The sequence below is a fragment of the Schistocerca americana genome, chromosome 3, assembly GCF_021461395.2.
Source record: "Schistocerca americana isolate TAMUIC-IGC-003095 chromosome 3, iqSchAmer2.1, whole genome shotgun sequence".
NCBI lineage: Eukaryota > Metazoa > Arthropoda > Insecta > Orthoptera > Acrididae > Schistocerca > Schistocerca americana.
In genome coordinates, this window is record NC_060121.1 from 645,994,351 (window position 1) to 646,014,657 (window position 20,307).

The 20,307-nt window shown below is 40.0% G+C and overlaps 1 protein-coding gene across 5 annotated transcripts in view; it reads left to right on the top strand.

Moving 5' to 3' along the window:
- Positions 1–20,307, top strand: part of LOC124605465 (protein pigeon) — a 498,287-nt gene that overhangs the window by 310,995 nt on the left and 166,985 nt on the right. For all 5 annotated transcript variants that reach the window (XM_047137163.1, XM_047137164.1, XM_047137161.1 and 2 more), the window contains one exon: positions 7,830–8,155. In XM_047137163.1, the coding sequence (XP_046993119.1) occupies positions 7,830–8,155 (326 nt within the window). The remainder of the gene's footprint in view (positions 1–7,829; positions 8,156–20,307) is intronic.

Sequence of the window (20,307 nt, forward strand, 5' to 3'; positions counted from 1 at the left end):
TCAGTTTTAATCTACAGTTCATAACCAATAAATTGTGGTCAGAGTCCACATCTGCCCCTGGAAATGTCTTACAATTTCAAACCTGGTTCCAAAATCTCTGTCTTACCATTATGTAATCTATCTGAAACCTGTCAGTATCTCCAGGTCTCTTCCATGTATACAGCCTTCTTTTATGATTCTTGAACCAAGTGTTACCTATGATTAAGTTATGCTCTGTGCAAAATTCTACTAGGCAGCTTCCTCTTTCATTTCTTACTCCCAATCTATATTCACCTACTATGTTTCCTTCTCTTCCTTTTTGTACTGTCGAATTCCAGTCACCCATGACTATTAAATTTTCGTCTCCCTTCACTATCTGAATAATTTCTTTTATCTCATCATACATTTCATCAATTTCTTCGGCATCTGCAGAGCTAGTTGGCATATAAACTTGTACTACTGTGGTAGGCGTGGGCTTTGTGTCTATCTTGGCCACAATAAGGTGTTCACTATGCTGTTTGTAGTAGCTTACCCACACTCCTATTTTTTTATTCATTATTAAACCTACTCCTGCATTACCCCTATTTGATTTTGTATTTATAACCCTGTATTCACCTGACGTGAATTGGTACCTGGAATGTCAGAACTCTGCTACAAGCAGGAAAACTAGAAAACCTTAAAAGAGAGATGGAAAAGAATCATATGGACCTCGTAGGAGTTGCTGAAGTAAGATGGAATGGACATGGAGAGTTGCAGTCAGATGAATATGTATTCTACTACTCAGGAGGAGAAGTAAAAGGAATTAATGGAGTAGGAATGATTATGACAAAGGAATTGGCTAAATGTGTGGAATATGTAGACTATGCAAATGACCGGGTTATTGGTGTAAGGCTGAAAGGAGCACAAAAAGATTTACTGATTGTCCAGGTGTGTATGCCAACTTCAGAACATGATGACCAAATTGTAGAGGAAACGTACAATGTAATAGAGAGAATAATGGACGGAAATAAAAAATGCTGCAAAATAGTAATGGGAGACTGGAACGCCATTGTGGGAGAAGGGAAAGAGGGAAACATAGTAGGCAGTCTTGGAAAGAGAAATGACAGAGGTGAATGGTTAATTGACTTCTGTAGGGAAAGGCAGCTGATAGTGGCAAACACATGGTTCAAGAACCATAAGAGGAGGCTCTACACTTGGAAATCACCAGGGGATAAATATAGAAACCAAATCGATTTTATACTGGTAGAAGAAAGATACAGGAATGGAATCAAGAAGGTGCACACATTACCAGGTGCAGATATTAATAGTGACCACAACTTACTTATGGCAGAAATAGAAATAAGAATGAAAAAAACTGAAAAAGGCGACAATGGTGAAGAAATGGGATCTAGAGAAGACAAGGTCCAACAAAGAACAAATTACAGAAATGCTGTCTCGGGACTTTCTAAACACATTACGAGACAAAGAAGCACCTGATAATGCCAACGAGTACTGGAATATGCTGAAAGAAGGAATCATTAAAGCAGGACAGCAAAATATAGGATATGTAAAAGGGAAAAGGTCAAAAGAACCATGGGTCACACAAGAAATGATTTCCAAGCTGGAGGAGAGAAGAAAGTTGAAAAACAAGAACACTGAAGATGCAAGAAAGACATACCGAAGGTTAAATAATGAACTGCGAAGAGAAACAGAGCAGGCTAGGAAAAATGGCTAAAAGAGGAATGTGATGAAATTGAAGAAGGGAAGATTGGTTGGTTGGTTTGGGGGGATTAAAGGGACCAGACTGCCATGGTCATCGGTCCCTAAGAAGGGAAGATACGACTTACTATACAACAGAGTAAAGACTATGACATGGGAACAAAACAGAGCAGGAAGTGCTACTATGGAAATTTTGAGTAAAGACGAAGAGGTAGTGTATAAAGATCGTGACGATGTCCTCCAGAGATGGGAAGAATATATAAAAGAGCTATATGACACAAATAGCAAACCAGAAACTCTGGAAGTTGAATCACACAACAGTGTAAGTGATGAAGAGAAAGGACCGACCATCATAATGGAAGAAGTAAAGTCTGCTATTGCTGCAATGAAAAATGGCAAAGCAGTAGGTACAGATACAATACCGGGAGAAATACTAAAATGCTTGAACCACAATGGAATAAGAGAAATATTGAGGTTATGTAATAAAATATATGACAGTGGTGAATGGCCTGAGGACTTTTTGACAACAGTAATGATTCCATTGCCGAAAAAACAAGGAACCAAGAAATGCAGCGAGCACAGGACAATCAGCCTCATTTCACATGCAGCCAAAGTGATGTTAAGAATAATTAATAAAAGACTTGAAAAAGTAATAGAGGAGAATCTCGGCGAGGAGCAGTTTGGCTTTAGACGGAATACGGGCACCAGAGATGCAATAGGGCTCCTACGAATCTTAGGAGAAAGGTTTATTGAAAAAGGAAGAGACCTATATATGTGCTTCATCGATTTAGAAAAGGCATTTGACAATGTGGTTTGGGACAAGCTGGCGACTATTATGAGGGAAAAGAGAGTGGACTGGAAAACCAGAAGACTTATAAACTCGTTGTACCTTAATCAAAAAGTTTCAGTTAAAGTGATAGGAGAAAGTACGAACTGGATCAGACTAGGGAAGGAGTAAGACAAGGATGCTGTTTATCACCTACTCTTTTCAGCCTGTACTTGGAAAATATGATTGACCAATGCTCATTAGATGACAAAGGAGTAGAAATTGGAGGAAGAAGAGTAGGGTGCTTGAGATTTGCTGATGACATGGTCCTTCTAGCCACAGGGGAAAAAGAATTACAGGATTTGGTGGACACCATTGCAACTAACGGAAAAAAATATGGAATGAAAATTAACACAAATAAAACAAAAGTATTGGCAATAGGAGGAAATAAGGAACTAAAAATTGTGCTGAATGGAGAAAAACTAGAACAGGTGCAAAATTTTAAGTATCTTGGAAGCAGGATAGACACCGACTGGAAGTGCACCACAGAAATTAAAACAAGGATAGCAATGGCAAAAGAGGCGTTTTATAAGAAAAGGAGAATCTTCTGCAGCGGTATGGACAGAGAACTCAGAAAGAGACTCATAAAATGTCTTGTATGGAGTGTTCTTCTATATGGCGCTGAAACATGGACTATGAGGAAAAAAGACAGAGAAAGGCTGGAGGCTTTTGAGATCTGGACATGGCGGAAGATGGAAGGAATAAGTTGGATGGACAGAGTAAAAAATGAAGAGGTACTGAGAAGAGTGGGAGAGAAAAGGCAGTTACTAGATGTAATAAAGAGAAGAAAAAGAAATTGGATTGGGCATATATTAAGAAAGAATGACGGACTGATAAAAACAGTTTTAGAAGGTTATGTAGAAGGGAAAAGGAAGCGAGGAAGGAAGAGATTCCAGATACTGGATGACATGATGGACGGTACAACATACAGCAGCCTTAAGAAGGAAGCAATGGATCGCAGAAAATGGAGAGGCAAAGGACCTGCTAATATAGCAGATAACTGATGATGATGATGATGATTCACCTGACCAAAACTCTTGTTCTTCCTGCCACCGAACTTGGTATACATGTCCATGTAAGTATTGGTTATAGATACAAAACATCCTCAGTTTCCACTGAAGTGGTGGTTATAAAACCTAATAACTTACGTTATGTTGTTACAGTTGTCACAACTGTGTGTTGAAGTGTTTCTTAACATTCTAGTCACAAACAATGTCATTGTCACCCATGTACTGCAAAATTACATTGCTGGAGTATGTGTTCTGCTGTAATGACATTATATTCTTAGAGGGACATGCAGAACTGTTACTTCGATTGTTCATAGTTAATAAAATCCGCTACAGTTATAATACTTGCATAAATGCATCTGCACTGGCTGTGTGGGATCCTCTCCAGTTGCCTCTTATAGGGTGCCTAGGAAGCTGTTTTCTCAGATAGCTAGACAACATACAAGCAAATCATTTTAATTGAGTTTATTACAGAAACTGAATTGGCAGTACTAAACTTTCATTTCTACATGATGGGTCGCAAGTGTGGGCTTTTGCCCACTCGTCTCGTACAGGGTGCCTAAAGGATGCTGTATTGTCGGAATGCTATGCAGTAATTCAAGCGAATCACATTAACAATTTTTATTACAAATAAGAAGGTTGACAAAACTTAAGTTTGAATTTACAATGGTGTCGCAAGCGATGGGCAACATGCAAACAAGTAATGATCATCATTATAGACAATGTCCATGTAAGCAGTTGATATGGATCACTACTAACTGCTATTGTAGCACTCTCTGCTAGGCTGTGCTAATACTGTCTGGCAGAGGCTGGCAGGAGTGGCGCTTATATTCTCTTTGGCTAGAAGGTGCTCCTGTCGGGTTGCGGTCCTTGTCATTGCGCTATTGGCTGACGTCATCTCGCTGCCCTCTTTGCTCTTGGAATCTTTGTCTTTGTGCTGGTGCTTGTCCATATGCTGTAACATTCCCCAAAGCAATGGACCGTCATCATGTAGGGAGTGCGACCATGGCGGGGGAGGCAGGAGTGTTGGCGCAATGTCGGGCTGGAAGCTGTTGCTGCAGCGGATGTTAAGCTTCCAGCCAAACCCTGCTTTCTGTGCCTGCACTCTGCGGAAACATTCCCTGGAAAATGACCAGAAGGGTATGTGTCCTCCTCCTGCTGTCAGGAACCAGATGAAGAAGACAGTGACTGCTGCTGTTTGGACCGGTCCAGCTCCATCGGTAGGATAAGAGGAGGCGGAGGAGGCGAAGGCTCTGTCTCCATGAGGTCATCCTGCAGTGTCCTGATGATGCCCTCTGGCAGCTGCTGTGGCTACGCTGTCCTCTGGATCCATGAATCTGGGAGAAGAGACACTGAAATATCATTTTGCACATAACAGAGGCGAAGTTGATTTTGGGAGTGGTGCTGCAAGCCATCAGGACCTGAAATAAGATACATGCAAGTGACAAGTCGATGGATGATCTCACCTCACACCCACCATCTGCTCCCATTAAAAACCCTGAGGAGGGTGGAGCATGTGGAGCAGTGTCCGATGGTGGTGGCTGTGAAGCAGTTCCGCCGGCGATGGACCATCTTGGAGGTGCAAACGATATGACACGAGAAACAGAAACACTGCTTGATCCCTGGTGTTTGCGGAGCGAAGTTTTCCATCTGCTGCTTGAAGGTTCTGACAAAATGTTCCTCTTCGCCGTTTGACTGAGTATGGAACAGTGCACTAGTTAGATGCTGTATGCCATTGCATTCACAAAATGTTTGAAGTTCATGTGATGTGAACTGAGGGCTGTTGCCATCTAGGCAAAAAATTGATGATAACACCTGAATTGCGCTATGTGACATTGTTGAATTCATTGGCACAGCAAATGGAAACTTGCTATTTGAGTGAACCACAATCAACGAGCAAGTATTCCAAAAAGGTTCTGCAAAGTCTACATGCAGACGTTGCAATGACGATTGTGACTTACACCAAGCAGAGAGTTTTTGTGGCGGAGTGGAGTGATTTTCCGCACATGCGTGACACTATGAAGTCGTCTGTTCTATTTGTGCATCCATACCCTGCCAAGCACAGTGGCGATGCACACCTCCCCCAGTATCCTTGGTGAAGTAACTGCAAAACTTATTTTTTAAAAGCTTTAGGGATTAACACACGTGACTGTCCACTGTCATTTTGAACAAAGATCACACCTTTCTGTACAGCTAGGCTATGCCGACATGCAAAGTATCGGCATTCTGCAGAGTTCTGTATTCTGTTCAAGGAACAAGGCCAAGATGTGCGAACGTACTTTAGCAAAATGTTCAAATCTGAATTAGTTTCCATGGCCTGTGAAATTTTCCTATAGTTCAGCAGAAAAGATTGAAGCATTTCAGAATCCTGAGCATCGATGTGATAACAAGACACAGCAGAAGTGTCAAACTCTGTATCAGGGCCGATCGGAAGACTTGATGAAAGTATGCCCACATTACCATGTTGAGCTGTCAGATGATTCACAATGTCATTCAGGTACTGAGAAAACAGCCCATCTTTGCAATTTTTGGGTAGTTCTTACTGGAACCAGTTTCGCTGGATGACACAAGAACTGCAAAGGCTTGTGATCTGTTACTAAGTAGAATTTTCTGCCATACAAATACTGGTGAAATTTGGTGACACCATACACAATAGCCGAAGCCTCTTTCCAAATTTTGAATTGTTGCACTGAACTTTGGACAACACTTTTGATGCGAAAGTGGTAGGCCTGTCTTTTATCACCAGCTCTGTGTGAAAGCACTGCACCAGTTCCATAAGAGGAAGCCTCAACTTGCAGTACAACTGATTTGTCAGGATCAAAGTGAACTAAGCATCAATCATGGAGCAATGCATCTTGCACTTTCTTAAAAGCAACTTGGCACTCATCTGTCCAAACAAAGGGGACATTCTTGGGGTGCAAGCAATGCAATGGAGCCACTATTTGTGCAGCATTTGGTAGGAACTGAATATAATAGTTCGTTTTCCCTAAAACAGACTACAATTCTGTAATATTGTGAGGAACTGGCAAATCCCATATAGCTAACAAATGCGACTGAAGAGTATGTACAACTTAACTGTTTGTGACATAACCAAGATACTGCAACTCAAGTTTTAAAAAATCACACTTGTCCAATCTACACTTAAGTCCTGTATCAGACAACACACAAAACAAAGCACACAAATTTGCAGTATGTTCTTCAAGTGTATAAGTAGCCACGACAATATTGTCTAAACAGTTTGAACAGTTTGGTACTTGCGCAGTCAGCTGTTTCAAATACAGTTGTAAAATGAAGGGCGTGGTAGCACTGCCAAAAGGCAAACACAAATATTTAAACAAGCCCAAATAAGTATTTACAACATGCACTTTTTGAGATTCTTCATCGAGTGGTATTTGAAGATAGGTGTCACGCAAATAAGTTTTTGAAAAGTAGTGTCCAGTGCCTAATTTGTCCATGAGATCATCTGGGCGTGGGAATGGGTAAGTAAGTATCAATGACAGTTTGCGGGTTGAATGTAGACTTAGAGTCAACACAGAGGCAAATGAGACCTGAAGGTTTGGGTAGCAAAACCATTGAACTAGCTGATATGGGCACAATAACTCCGCTATCTTGCAATTCTTTAAGTTCAGCAGTGACTTTGTCCTGTAATGCAATGAGAACACTTTTGGGCCGGCAAAATTTCGGCTGATTATTGTCTTTCTGAGTAATATGTGCAACAAAATTGATAGCTTTGCCTAAACCTTCAGGAAAGAGTTCCAGGAATTCCTTTACCAAGCTAGCTACTATGTGTTTTGCATGGAATGTAGACACTGACAACACATTTTCCTGAATGTTAAAGCCAAACAAATCAAGGAATCAAGACCTAATATATTCTCACACTTATGTGATTGTGGCACCATAAAAGTCATCTTTTGCATTTGTGAGTGATACATGGCAGACAAAGTACAAGTTACCAGAACGTGAATGACTTGTTTAGTTGGCTTGTTTAGTGCAAGCTGCCGCTGAATGGGCCAATCGCAACCAAGGGGCTCAGCCTTGATATACAAAGTTATGCAAGTGTTTTCTTGCAAACAAGTGAAATTTCCAAAGATTCAGTTACATGCCTTGTAATTGCTAACAGCAGACCAACAGTGAAAGAGAAAGAGTACATTAATTATTATACATGTCTCCATCTATAAAGTAACTATTTAAATAAAATGTAGAAAGAAAGGAAAAGCTACATCTTCTTACATGCACTTAATTTCTTTGTTAGGCTCAGTTTATTCAGTATACTACTTTGTTTAATACAAATTAATTGTGTCCTTTGATTTCCTTCACAGACCACCACATGCTGGTCTTTGCACCAGGGTTATTTGCACATCTTCTGGATATTGGACTTTCACATGAACCGTGCTGCCATGTTTTGGCAGGGCCTGCATTGCCTGGGGTACCTGGGCATGTTGCACAGCTCGTCCCCTTGTTGCCACACTGTGAGAGTGCTATCACACTTGACTTACCCTCACTAGATTTAGTACCACTATCAATGCCACCTTCTCATCTCTTTGAAGCATTTAGGGATGCTGCAGCTGCTGAATCAACTGATGACTGCCTAGCTATTTTGCACTACTTCCTTGTCCATGTTGGGGATTCAGATGCTGTTTCTCAGGTATTGTTCCAGTATTCTACATTTATTAACTTTTCATTGTATGATATTTAAAAAAATGTGCAGAAATCCCATTCACATAGTCTTTCATAGTAGCAGGCATGCCTTTTTGGTATATTTTGACACATATAGGTAAGCAAATTTCGAAAATATAAGGATTCTGTGACACAAATTGGAGTAAATTATAGTGAAATTATTCCCAAGCATGGAACTCGCTATCTTTTGTTGATAATTCAATGAATATCTTTCATGTTTTTATTTTCTAGTATCTATTATTAAAAAGGAACGAAAAGTAAAAATCACGTAGTAGAAAAATATGGTGTACATTTTTGCAATTTTAAGGTGATCTTTTCTGTTCGCTACTTGAAATTTATGTGCATAATAACCCCTTTAACAATTATTCTGAACTGCCTTGGTTTTGACAATTTTCTCACTGTATATTATCCCAAGGAAGCTTTTGTGGCTCTCTATATTTTCCCTGGTTTTGAAGATTAGCTTGTCTTATTGATTTTCAAAGTTAACTTCCCTATATATAATTTTTGTTACTTAAAAAAATCGAAAAGTTTACACAAATGTCTATGAAGGACAGGCAAAATTCATTGATGTTCATCTGCACTATTCTTCTTCAATTAATTAACAGGTTCTTCCAAAAATATGTAATGAATTAACATCACAGCACAGTAAAGTTAAACTGTTTGAAATTTATTGTTATAAACGGGCAATGATCAGCTTTTTGTTAATAACGTTTACTGTTAATGTCACACAAATTAGCAACTCACTGACTAATAGTTGGCAGTATGTCAGATCATGTGCTGTTTTTGTATATCACACAAAAAGTGTTCATGACATGCTTATAAATGTGGAAAATAGCAGCCACAACAAACAGACTAGAAAGGCAGTTACAGCATCCAGAATGCAGTCAATGTTTTTAACGATGTGCTAATTGAATATTTAAATATGTTTTATACCAATTGAAGCTGGCCAATAGCCCAAAAGCCATATTGGTATTAATAAAAATATGTAAAATGTTTTGGTTGCTGAATTTCTTAAAGCAAACTATTAGTGGGTTTGAATTTTGAATAGTGCATTGTTTTAGTAAACTGTGAATTTGGAATATTTTCTCAAAGAAACTGTTTCCACAAAAACTAATTATGTTAGTATAATCTGTGATCTGAAAACTGTACATTGAATGATAAAGTTGAGTGAAATACAGCATGGATAAGAATTTAACAATTTCATGTACTCATGGTATACCTATTATGTTTGTTAAAGAAAACAGAAACAATTTTTGAAAAATATTTAAGGAGTGGAATTGTAGCAAATGGCACTGGCGTTACTATGTTTCAAAAACAATAAGTGTCTGCGATAAAATCTAATGGCAAAGAGGAGGCTGAATGTTATCAACTATTCATGGTAATGATGCAAGAGAGTTTACAGAGAGATGGAAAATTATCAAGAAGTTTGGAGTGCTTGAATATAATCACCCAATGATGAGATGTGCATTGAGTAGACCAATGTAATACAATGCAGCCAGTACTACTTCACAAGTTGATGAGGAGGTAATTGGGAGATGTGAATGGCAATATATTCTTAGTTGATTGGAGTGCTGCATTAGGAAAGAGTTTGAAAAACCAAAAAAATTGAATATGTGGGATGGGTGGGAGGGGGGGGGGGGGCGCATGTGATGACAAAAAGGCATCTAGAGTACTACTCAGGGTTTTAGGAAGTTCTAATAAACATTTTGTTCCAGAATTGAAAGAGAAGAAGGCATGCTTGGAAAAGACCAGAAATCGTGGAGTGACATCAAACATCAACTATGAAACATACTCTGGTATGCACATGGCTTTAAATCAGAACTTAGTAATGAGGAATAGCTGGCTGCAATTCAAGCAGATAAATAAAATGGAAAATACTATGAGTCAGACTAATGAAATATAGAATTTAATGACATAAAATGTACATTCTCTGAGGCAAATGGTCAAAGCCAATACTAATATTATAACAATTGTTCAGCATAAAATGAGCAGAATATAATAGAACTGAAATGAATAACACAAACCAGAATACCCTATGTACTTTGATAGCAGAACCACAGAAGCCTTGAATACTTCAAAAAATACTCCATCTAACAGAAGAAAATAGAAAATATAACCATGAAAAGGGAACACACAATACAGATTGTTTAAAAATGAAATAAACAGGATCTGCAAACAGTCAATAAATTATGTGTACAGGCTGTTGCTTCCATATAGGTTATTGTAATACTCCTTGACTAGATTTCAGTACAACTAGGGATATCTTCTTCAGAAGGAATGAAATCACATATTTAGTCTATGCGTGTCCAAATGTTTATTAGACTACCACATAAGCATTTGAAGAAAATCAGTCAAGAACTCTCGAGTTTTTTGACAACAGTGTTAAACAAAACACTATGCAATCAAAAGTATCCCGACACCTGGCTGAAAATGGCTTACAAGTTGATGGTGCACTCCATCGGTAATGCTGGAATTCAATATGGTGTTGACCCAACCTTTGCTTTGATGACAGCTTCCAGTCTCACAGGCATATGTTCAATCAGGTTCTGGAAGGTTTCTTGGGGAATGGCAGCCCATTCTTCATGGAGTGCTGCAGTGAGGAGAGGTATCGATGTTGGTTGGTGAGGCATGGCACGAAGTCAGCGTTCCAAAGCATCCCAAAGGTGTTCTATAGGATTCAGATCAGGACTCTTTGCAGGCCAGTCCATTACAGGGATGTAATTTTCATGTAACCACTCCACCACAGGCTGTACATTATGAACATTTGCTCGATCATGTTGAAATATGCAATTGCCATCTCTGAATTGCTCTTCAACAGTGGGAAGCAAGAAGGTGCGTAAGACATCAATATAGGCCTGTGCTGTGATAGTGCCATGCAAAACAACAAGGGGTGCAAGCCCCCTCCATGAAAAACATGACCACACCATAACTCCACCACCTCCAAATTTTACTGTTGGCACTACACACACCGGTAGATGTTGTTCACCAGGCATTCGCCATACCCACACCCTGCTATCAGATTGCCACGTTGTGTACTGAGAGTCATCACTCCACATAACGTTTTTCCATTGTTCAATCATCCAATGTTTATGCTCCTTAAACCAAGCAAGGCATCGTTTGGCATTTACCGATGTGTGACTTATGAGCAGCCGCTCGACCATGAAATCCCCTTTTTCTCACTTCTGAACTAACTGTCATAGTACTTACAGTGGATCCTGAAGCAGTGTGGACTTCCTGTGTGATGGTCTGGATAGATGTCTGCCTATTACACATTATGACCCCTCTTCAACTGTCAGCAGTCTCTGTCAGTCAACAGACAAGGTCAGCCTGTACACTTTTTTGCTGTATGTGTCCCTTCATGTTTCCGTTTCACTATCACATTGGAAACAGTGGACCTACAGATGTTTAGCAGTGTACAATCTCATGTACAGACGTATGACATAAGTGACACCCAATCACCTGACCATGTTTGAAGTCTGTGAGTCCCGATAGTGCCCCATTCTGATCTCTCATGATGTCTAATGAGTACTGAGGTTGCTGATATGGAGTACCTGGCAGCAGGTGGCAGCACAGTGCACCTAATATAAAAAACTTATGTTTTTGGGGTGTGTCCGGATACTTATGATTACATAGTTTAGCTTCTCTTTAGTAGTAGTATTCTATTGGTGTGATAAGTTCATTTCAGTTTAAAGTGTAGGGCATTTTGTTTTTGCATAGTTCACGGTTTATATGGAACATATGTGTACTGATGAAAAATTGTATCAATGTGTTGCTAGGGACCATGTTGGCTTAACCACTTTAGTTTCTTTTTAAGTGAAAAAACCAGCATCTCCATGCCTGATACCTGTGCAACCGCAGCCACAAGCGGGTTTCTTTACTACAAGATGCCAAGCCAGATAAGGGTTTCTTCATACAGGATCACAAGTCTGTTAAGGGTTTGTTTTCACAGGGTTCCAAGTGTGATGAAACATTTCTTTAAGCATCCAGGCCAAAGTAAGAGATTTCTTTTAGGATCCTATGCTTATGTTTACTTTAAAATACTTGAATTTTTTAGGGGTTTCATTAACTTTCTATTGAATATCAGGAGGAAAACTATACTATATTTTTGACAAAATCCATTATGATAATATCCACATCTACATCTACACTTTGAAAACGATGCCATTTCCTACTGTACCAGATACTAGGGTTTTCTCCCATTCCATTCATGTATGGAGCATGGGAAGAATGGCTATTAAATGCCTCCGTGCATGCTGTAACTAATCTAATTTTGTCCGCACAATCCCTGTGGGGGCTGTACATGCAGTGTTGTAGCATATTTCTTGAGTCATTATTTAAAGTCATTTCTTGAAACTTTTGTATGTAGCTTTCTCAAGATAGTTTGCATCTGTCTTCATGTGTCTGCCAATTCAGCATCCTTGTGACACTCCTCCACAGGTCAGAAAACCTGTGACCATTAATACTGCTGTTCTCTGTATGTGTTCAGTATCCCCTGTTTGCCTCATTTTGTAAGGATCCCTTGAGCTATAGTCTAGGATAGGTCACATGTGTGATTTGTAAACCATCTCATTTGTACATCGATTGTATTTCTGTAGTATTCTACCATTAAATTGAACTGTGCAATCTACTCCAATACATTGAACTCTGTGGCTTACAAAACACTCGTTCGACCTATACTTGAGTATTGCTCATCAGTGTGGGATCCGTACCAGGTCGGGTTGACGGAGGAGATAGAGAAGATCCAAAGAAGAGCGGCGCGTTTCGTCACTGGGTTATTTGGTAACCGTGATAGCGTTACGGAGATGTTTAATAAACTCAAGTGGCAGACTCTGCAAGAGAGGCGCTCTGCATCGCGGTGTAGCTTGCTCGCCAGGTTTCGAGAGGGTGCGTTTCTGGATGAGGTATCGAATATATTGCTTCCCCCTACTTATACTTCCCGAGGAGATCACGAATGTAAAATTAGAGAGATTAGAGCGCGCACGGAGGCTTTCAGACAGTCGTTCTTCCCGCGAACCATACGCGACTGGAACAGGAAAGGGAGGTAATGACAGTGGCACGTAAAGTGCCCTCCGCCACACACCGTTGGGTGGCTTGCGGAGTATCAATGTAGATGTAGATGTACTTGGCCTACAACTGAGCCTGTCTGATCAATCCATTTCATATCTCTCCAAAGGGATTTGTACGAGATGGTGGGATCCCAACTTTGATATTGTAGTAATAGGATACAACTTTTTTTTTTTCTTTGTGAAGTGTGGAGTTTTACATTTCTGGGCATCTAAAGCAACTTGCCAATCTTAGCACCACTTTGAAGTCTTATCAAGATCTGACTGAATATTTGCAATGTGGGAAAAGACAGATTGCTTCTTACCATAAAGAAGACATGTCAAGTTACAGACAGACACAATTAAAAGACATTTGATTGTGCCTGTCTGCAACTTGACGGTAAGTAGCAATCTGTCTTTTCCTACCCTGCTGATGTTCCTACCTGGAGTTTCCATTATTTGACTGAATATCTGAATATTTATGCAGCTTCTTTTAGACAGTATTTCATTTTAGATAATTGCATCATCTTCAAAAAAAGTCTGAAAGTCTGAGGTTGGTGTTAATATCATCTGCAAGAGCATTAATATACAACATGAGCAGCAAGGGTCCCAACACACTTTCCTCGGACATACCCAAAGTTACTTCTACATCTGTCAATGACTATCCATCCAAGAAAAATTGCTGCATTCTCCATACCAAGAATTCCTCAGCCTAGTCACAAATTTTGCTGATACCCCACATGACTGTACTTTTGCTAATAAGTATAGTCATTGCACTGAATAAAATACTTTTCAGAAATAGAGACTCACTGCATTCACCTGACTGGCTTGTTCGATCGTTTTCAGGATGTCGTGTGAGAAAAGTGCAGTTTGAGTCTCACTTTATAGATTTTTTTTATCGTGGATCACTTCTGCTACCCTTCATGTAGAAGGGTGTGATCTGTACTTTCTTCCAACTACTGGACACAGTATTTGGTTCAATTGATGTATGACAGATAATAGTTAACAGAGAAGCTAACTCAGCTGCAAATTCAGAATAGAATGTGGTAGAGATTCCATCACACCCTGGAATGTTTAAATAGGTGAAATTGAAGCTTTATCAATGTTCCTGCGGAACATGTGCAAATGTTAACACAAAATTTCATCAAAATCCATGGTCAAGAGACTTTTTTTCTAAAAGAAGACCACTTGACATGCAGTGACCCGTATAGTACATTGTTTTGGATGTATAATGGAATATTAATAATGTAGCAAGCCAACAGGTATCTGCCTGACAGAAATTAGGTGTGAATAAGTTTGATTATACCGCTTTAGTGCTATGGCTAAAATAATGTCTTTCCATCTTCGTGATCTCTTGGACATGCCTTGCCATGTTATTCAGTTTTGATTCTGTCTTATGCATATGTTAACACAGGGCTCATTCAAAGAACTGTGGAAGTGTTCATTTAACCCTCACTGAACTGAGGATCCAGAATTTTGGTGGGTCGCAAAACACATGTCTGAAAAATTTAGTGTTTGGTGCTTGCACTGTAAAATTAACTACTCGCTCAGCATTATGGACAAGCAGCCATCATCAAGACATCCGTGCTAATTTTTGCAAACAGCGACGGCCTCAATGCTACTGCATCAGACTAGATCCTGCAGTGCTGCCTACCACTACTGAATGTAGCCAACTGATCATAACTTCCAACAATTGTGACAGTGTCCTTGCGTCAGTAAGTGCACTCAGAAATAAAACTATCAGTTTCAGTAAAGAAAAGTGGTACTTCTAAGTAGTCTCCAGGTATTTTTAGTGAGCTATGGTGCAGGGAAGGAGTCCCTCGTGTTGTCTTGTACAGGAACTTCTGGATGATAGCCAATAATGCTGGATAACAAGCAGAAGGGTGCTGTGACAAAGAAAGAGATCTGTTTGCATCTGTTGGGTGCAGTGAGGCATCACTCTCCTAGGGACATTGGTAACTTTGTTAATCTCTTACCAGATATGTTCCCAGACACTGCGATTACCTCCAAACTGTAACTTCAGAAGTCAAAAGTAAATTATGACGTTATGTTCAGACTGAGGCCATTTGTCACTCAAAAACTACAGGATACTCGTGATGCATGTGTCCTGGGCACACTTGGGTTTGATGAGAGTTTGAATAAAGTAGCCATAAGGAGTAGATTGACCTGTTTGTACATTTCTGGGATAGTGCATTGGGGCAGATTTTGAGCAGGCACTTCACTTTATTGTTTTTGGGAAGAAGTGCTATAAAAACTTTAATTGAATGATTTGAGGTAATTGCATCCCACTCTTAAGGTAAATCTGAAGCAGAAAGGTGTCCATGGATGACCAACTGTTAATAAGGCATTTCTGAGAGAACTGAAATAGCTGTAGGACTTTGGGACATGTGGCTTAGATAAAGTGGTTTCTGATAGCTTTGCATAATCTATTTAAAAATGTTCCCTCTTGCTGATTTCACCGACATTGCAGACATCTCTGTTTTCCCAAAGAGGTTTACAGCCATTTAGTCAGTGGAAAATAAAATGATGGCTGTCAAGGCTCAGTAAACATTAATGGCTGTTGAAAAGTATTTGAAGGAAGTAGAAAGGATAAAGAAGGAGAGGAGGAGGTGAAACGAAACCATGTTTAGACCTAGAACTGGTAATTAATGCTGACTTTGTGAAGAATATATCTAAAAACAAAGATGATGAGACTTACCAAACAAAAGTGCTGGCAGGTCGATAGACACACAAACAAACACAAACATACACACAAAATTCTAGCTTTCGCAACCAACGGTTGCTTCGTCAGGAAAGAGGGGGGGAGAGGGAAAGACGAAAGGATGTGGGTTTTAAGGGAGAGGGTAAGGAGTCATTCCAATCCCGGGAGTGGAAAGACTTACCTTATGGGGAAAAAAGGATGGGTATACACTCGCGCACACACACACACACACACACACACACACACACACACACACACACATATCCATCCACACATACACAGACACTAGCAGACATTTGTAAAGGCAAAGAGTTTGGGCAGAGATGTCAGTCGAGGCGGAAGTAAAGAGGCAAAGATGTTGTTGAAAGACAGGTGAGGTGTGAGCGGTGGCAACTTGAAATTAGCGGAGGTTGAGGCCTGGCGGATAACGAGAAGAGAGGATATACTGAAGGGCAAGTTCCCATCTCCGGAGTTCTGACAGGTTGGTGTTAGTGGGAAGTATCCAGATAACCCGGACGGTGTAACACTGTGCCAAGATGTGCTGGCCGTGCACCAAGGCATGTTTAGCCACAGGGTGATCCTCATTACCAACACACACTGTCTGCCTGTGTCCATTCATGTGAATGGACAGTTTGTTGCTGGTCATTCCCACATAGAAAGCTTCACAGTGTAGGCAGGTTAGTTGGTAAATCACGTGGGTGCTTTCACACGTGGCTCTGCCTTTGATCGTGTACACCTTCCGGGTTACAGGACTGGAGTAGGTGGTGGTGGGAGGGTGCATGGGACAGGTTTTACACCGGGGGCAGTTACAAGGGTAGGAGCCAGAGGGTAGGGAAGGTGGTTTGGGGATTTCATAGGGATGAACTAAGAGGTTACGAAGGTTAGGTGGACGGCGGAAAGACACTCTTGGTGGAGTGGGGAGGATTTCATGAAGGATGGATCTCATTTCAGGGCAGGATTTGAGGAAGTCGTATCCCTGCTGGAGAGCCACATTCAGAGTCTGATCCAGTCCCGGAAAGTATCCTGTCACAAGTGGGGCACTTTTGTGGTTTGGGAGGTTCTGGGTTTGAGGGGATGAGGAAGTGGCTCTGGTTATTTGCTTCTGTACCAGGTCGGGAGGGTAGTTGCGGGATGCGAAAGCTGTTTTCAGGTTGTTGGTGTAATGGTTCAGGGATTCCGGACTGGAGCAGATTCGTTTGCCACGAAGACCTTGACTGTAGGGAAGGGACCGTTTGATGTGGAATGGGTGGCAGCTGTCATAATGGAGGTACTGTTGCTTGTTGGTGGGTTTGATGTGGACGGACGTGTGAAGCTGGCCATTGGACAGATGGAGGTCAACGTCAAGGAAAGTGGCATGGGATTTGGAGTAGGACCAGGTGAATCTGATGGAACCAAAGGAGTTGAGGTTGGAGAGGAAATTCTGGAGTTCTTCTTCACTGTGAGTCCAGATCATGAAGATGTCATCAATAAATCTGTACCAAACTTTGGGTTGGCAGGCCTGGGTGACCAAGAAGGCTTCCTTTAAGCAACCCATGAATAGGTTGGCGTATGAGGGGGCCATCCTGGTACCCATGGCTGTTCCCTTTAATTGTTGGTATGTCTGGCCTTCAAAAGTGAAGAAGTTGTGGGTCAGGATGAAGCTGGCTAAGGTAATGATTAAAGAGGTTTTAGGTAGGGTGGCAGGTGATCGGTGTGAAAGGAAGTGCTCCATCGCAGCAAGGCCCTGGATGTGCAGAATATTTGTGTATAAAGAAGTAGCATCAATGGTTACAAGGATGGTTTCCGGGGGTAACAGACTGGGTAAGGATTCCAGGCATTCGAGAAAGTGGTTGGTGTCTTTGATGAAGGATGGGAGACTGCATGTAATGGGTTGAAGGTGTTGATCTACGTAGGCAGAAATACAGAAATACATTCTGTGGGGGCTTGGTAACCAGCTACAATGGGACGGCCGGGATGATTGGGTTTGTGAATTTTAGGAAGAAGGTAGAAGGTAGGGGTGCGGGGTGTCGGTGGGGTCAGGAGGTTGATGCAGTCAGGTGAAAGGTTTTGTAGGGGGCCTAAGGTTCTGAGGATTCCTTGAAGCTCTGCCTGGACATCAGGAATGGGATTACCTTGGCAAACTTTGTATGTGGTGTTGTATGAAAGCTGACGCAGTCCCTCAGCCACATACTTCCGACGATCAAGTACCACGGTCCAAGGGTTCCACGACCGTGTATGTTTGTGCTTCTTTGTGTGTCTATTGACCTGCCAGCGCTTTTGTTTGGTAAGTCTCATCATCTTTGTTTTTAGATATATTTTTCTCACGTGGAACTTTTCCATCTATTATATTCATATCATTGACTTTGTGAAGAGGAATTTAAGTGTAGCATTGATGCATCTCACTACCTTAGACTGATATTGTTATCATGAGGCTGATGCTATTGCTCATGTGTTCCAAAAGTGATCCGGTCAGTAAAGGAATTTCTCAAAGAATTTGATTGAGATCGTGATTGCATTGATCAGTTCTGAATTATGGTGATTGGGGATGAGAGGGGACATGAAAATTTGAAGACATTTATAAGGCTTATTTGCATTCTCTTCTATGTCGATGCCAGCCTTGAAGAAGTAGTTCTGTCAGTAAATAATACCTGTCAGTGATTTCACTTAATGTTTATTAAAGAATCCTTACTTTGTTTTTAATTTGTATATTATTTATTTGTTGTCCATATAATAAACAGTTTTCAGACATTGCCACAGCTAAGTTCACACATATGTTGAGATACATTGTTGTACTAATTGTACTTCTTTTATCAATGAAAGGTAAATGGATAAATTGATACAAAAAGTGAAAATGTGAAGCTATCTGTTTTTGTTACACAAACAACCTTATGGCTATGCACAGTATCACTTTCACAAGGAGACATTACAGTTTGAAATCTTCTATTGAAAAACAGCAATTCTCTCTTTATAAATGCTTCAGTTTATTCTGTAAGGTGTTTAAATTGACTGTCTTAAGATCAGATGGTAATCTGTTATAAAAAATTGTTCCTATTGTATGTGGACTGCAGTGTGTAGCTTTTATATTAGCCATAAACCTGTGAAAGTTTTCCCTCTTCTGTGTCTTGGAACAGTACATTGCTGTTCATTACATTATGTTCTGATTTAGTTTAACAAACTTGATTCCCTGCGGGATGGACATAGAGCAGATGATGAGTGTTTTATATTTTCTGAAAATTTGTGCAAAAGTTTCTCTCTTTTTTTACCTTAGCTACCACTCTTATTGTCTTTGTTTCAGTCAAAAAAGCCTGTCTGTATAGACTGCTGGTGCCCCACCACCAATTTCACTACCATGCTAAAGATACAGATGTCTCAGTTCGATACACATTTGCATGAAGGAATCATGGTCCAGGAAGACTAAGACCATTTTCAGTAAATGCACATTTGTACTGACTTCCTTACAAATATGACCTATATCCTCTTTGCATGACAGGTGTTCAACCACAATAATACCAAAAAAAATTTGTTTATTTGTATATAGAAGAGCTAGTGGAGGTGTAAATGGAGTAACATTTATGTTTATATTGTAGCTTAGCAGGAAATGTGTTGTCACTATTATCTTTTTATTTACCAGTAGCTTATTTGCAATAAAGTAAATTGACAGGATATGTAATTAATTGATTTCAATACTGATGACAGCAGTTCTCAACAAGTCCTTTACTATTCCTTCCATAATTGTTTTGTTTTTCTTTGTAAGTGTCTACGTTTCACCTATACATTTTAGAATAGGAGTAGCCATTACTTTCCAAAATTTTAACTTTATATCCTGTCCTGCCTTGCCACCCATTGTTCTGTGTATTGTGCTACATACCATTTGAAGCTTATTTACTTTATTAGTGACATCATTGCCATGTTCACTACTAATACTGAAGCCTAACAAATGATAAGTGACACCTGTTCTATTGACTGTTTATACAGTACTATTTTGGAGTGAACTGGAAATTTCCCTTTGAAGGCCTTAACTTCAGTTTTTTTTACTGAAATTCTGAGCTGGCAGATCTTCATATTTAATTTAGGTGACATATTGCAAACTTTCAGCCTGTTTTGTCTTTACTGAAGCTCTCTGTTCCTCAGTCCTCATATATATCTATTTCCTATTGGTTTAAAATTGTTTTGCTTACTTTTCTGTCTTATGAATAATTATTTGCTCAATACTAAGAAGCAGAATATTTATGTTTGTGTGTCCTATGTTAATCTCACACCTTGTTTAACTCCGGTTTCCAGTATCTAAAACTGTTGTCTAATCATGGTTTTCCAAACTGTGTTCCTTAGAATACTGGTGTTCCATCGGAAGTGCTCCATGAAAATTATTAATAACTTGGCTTTTTTGCATTTCAACTA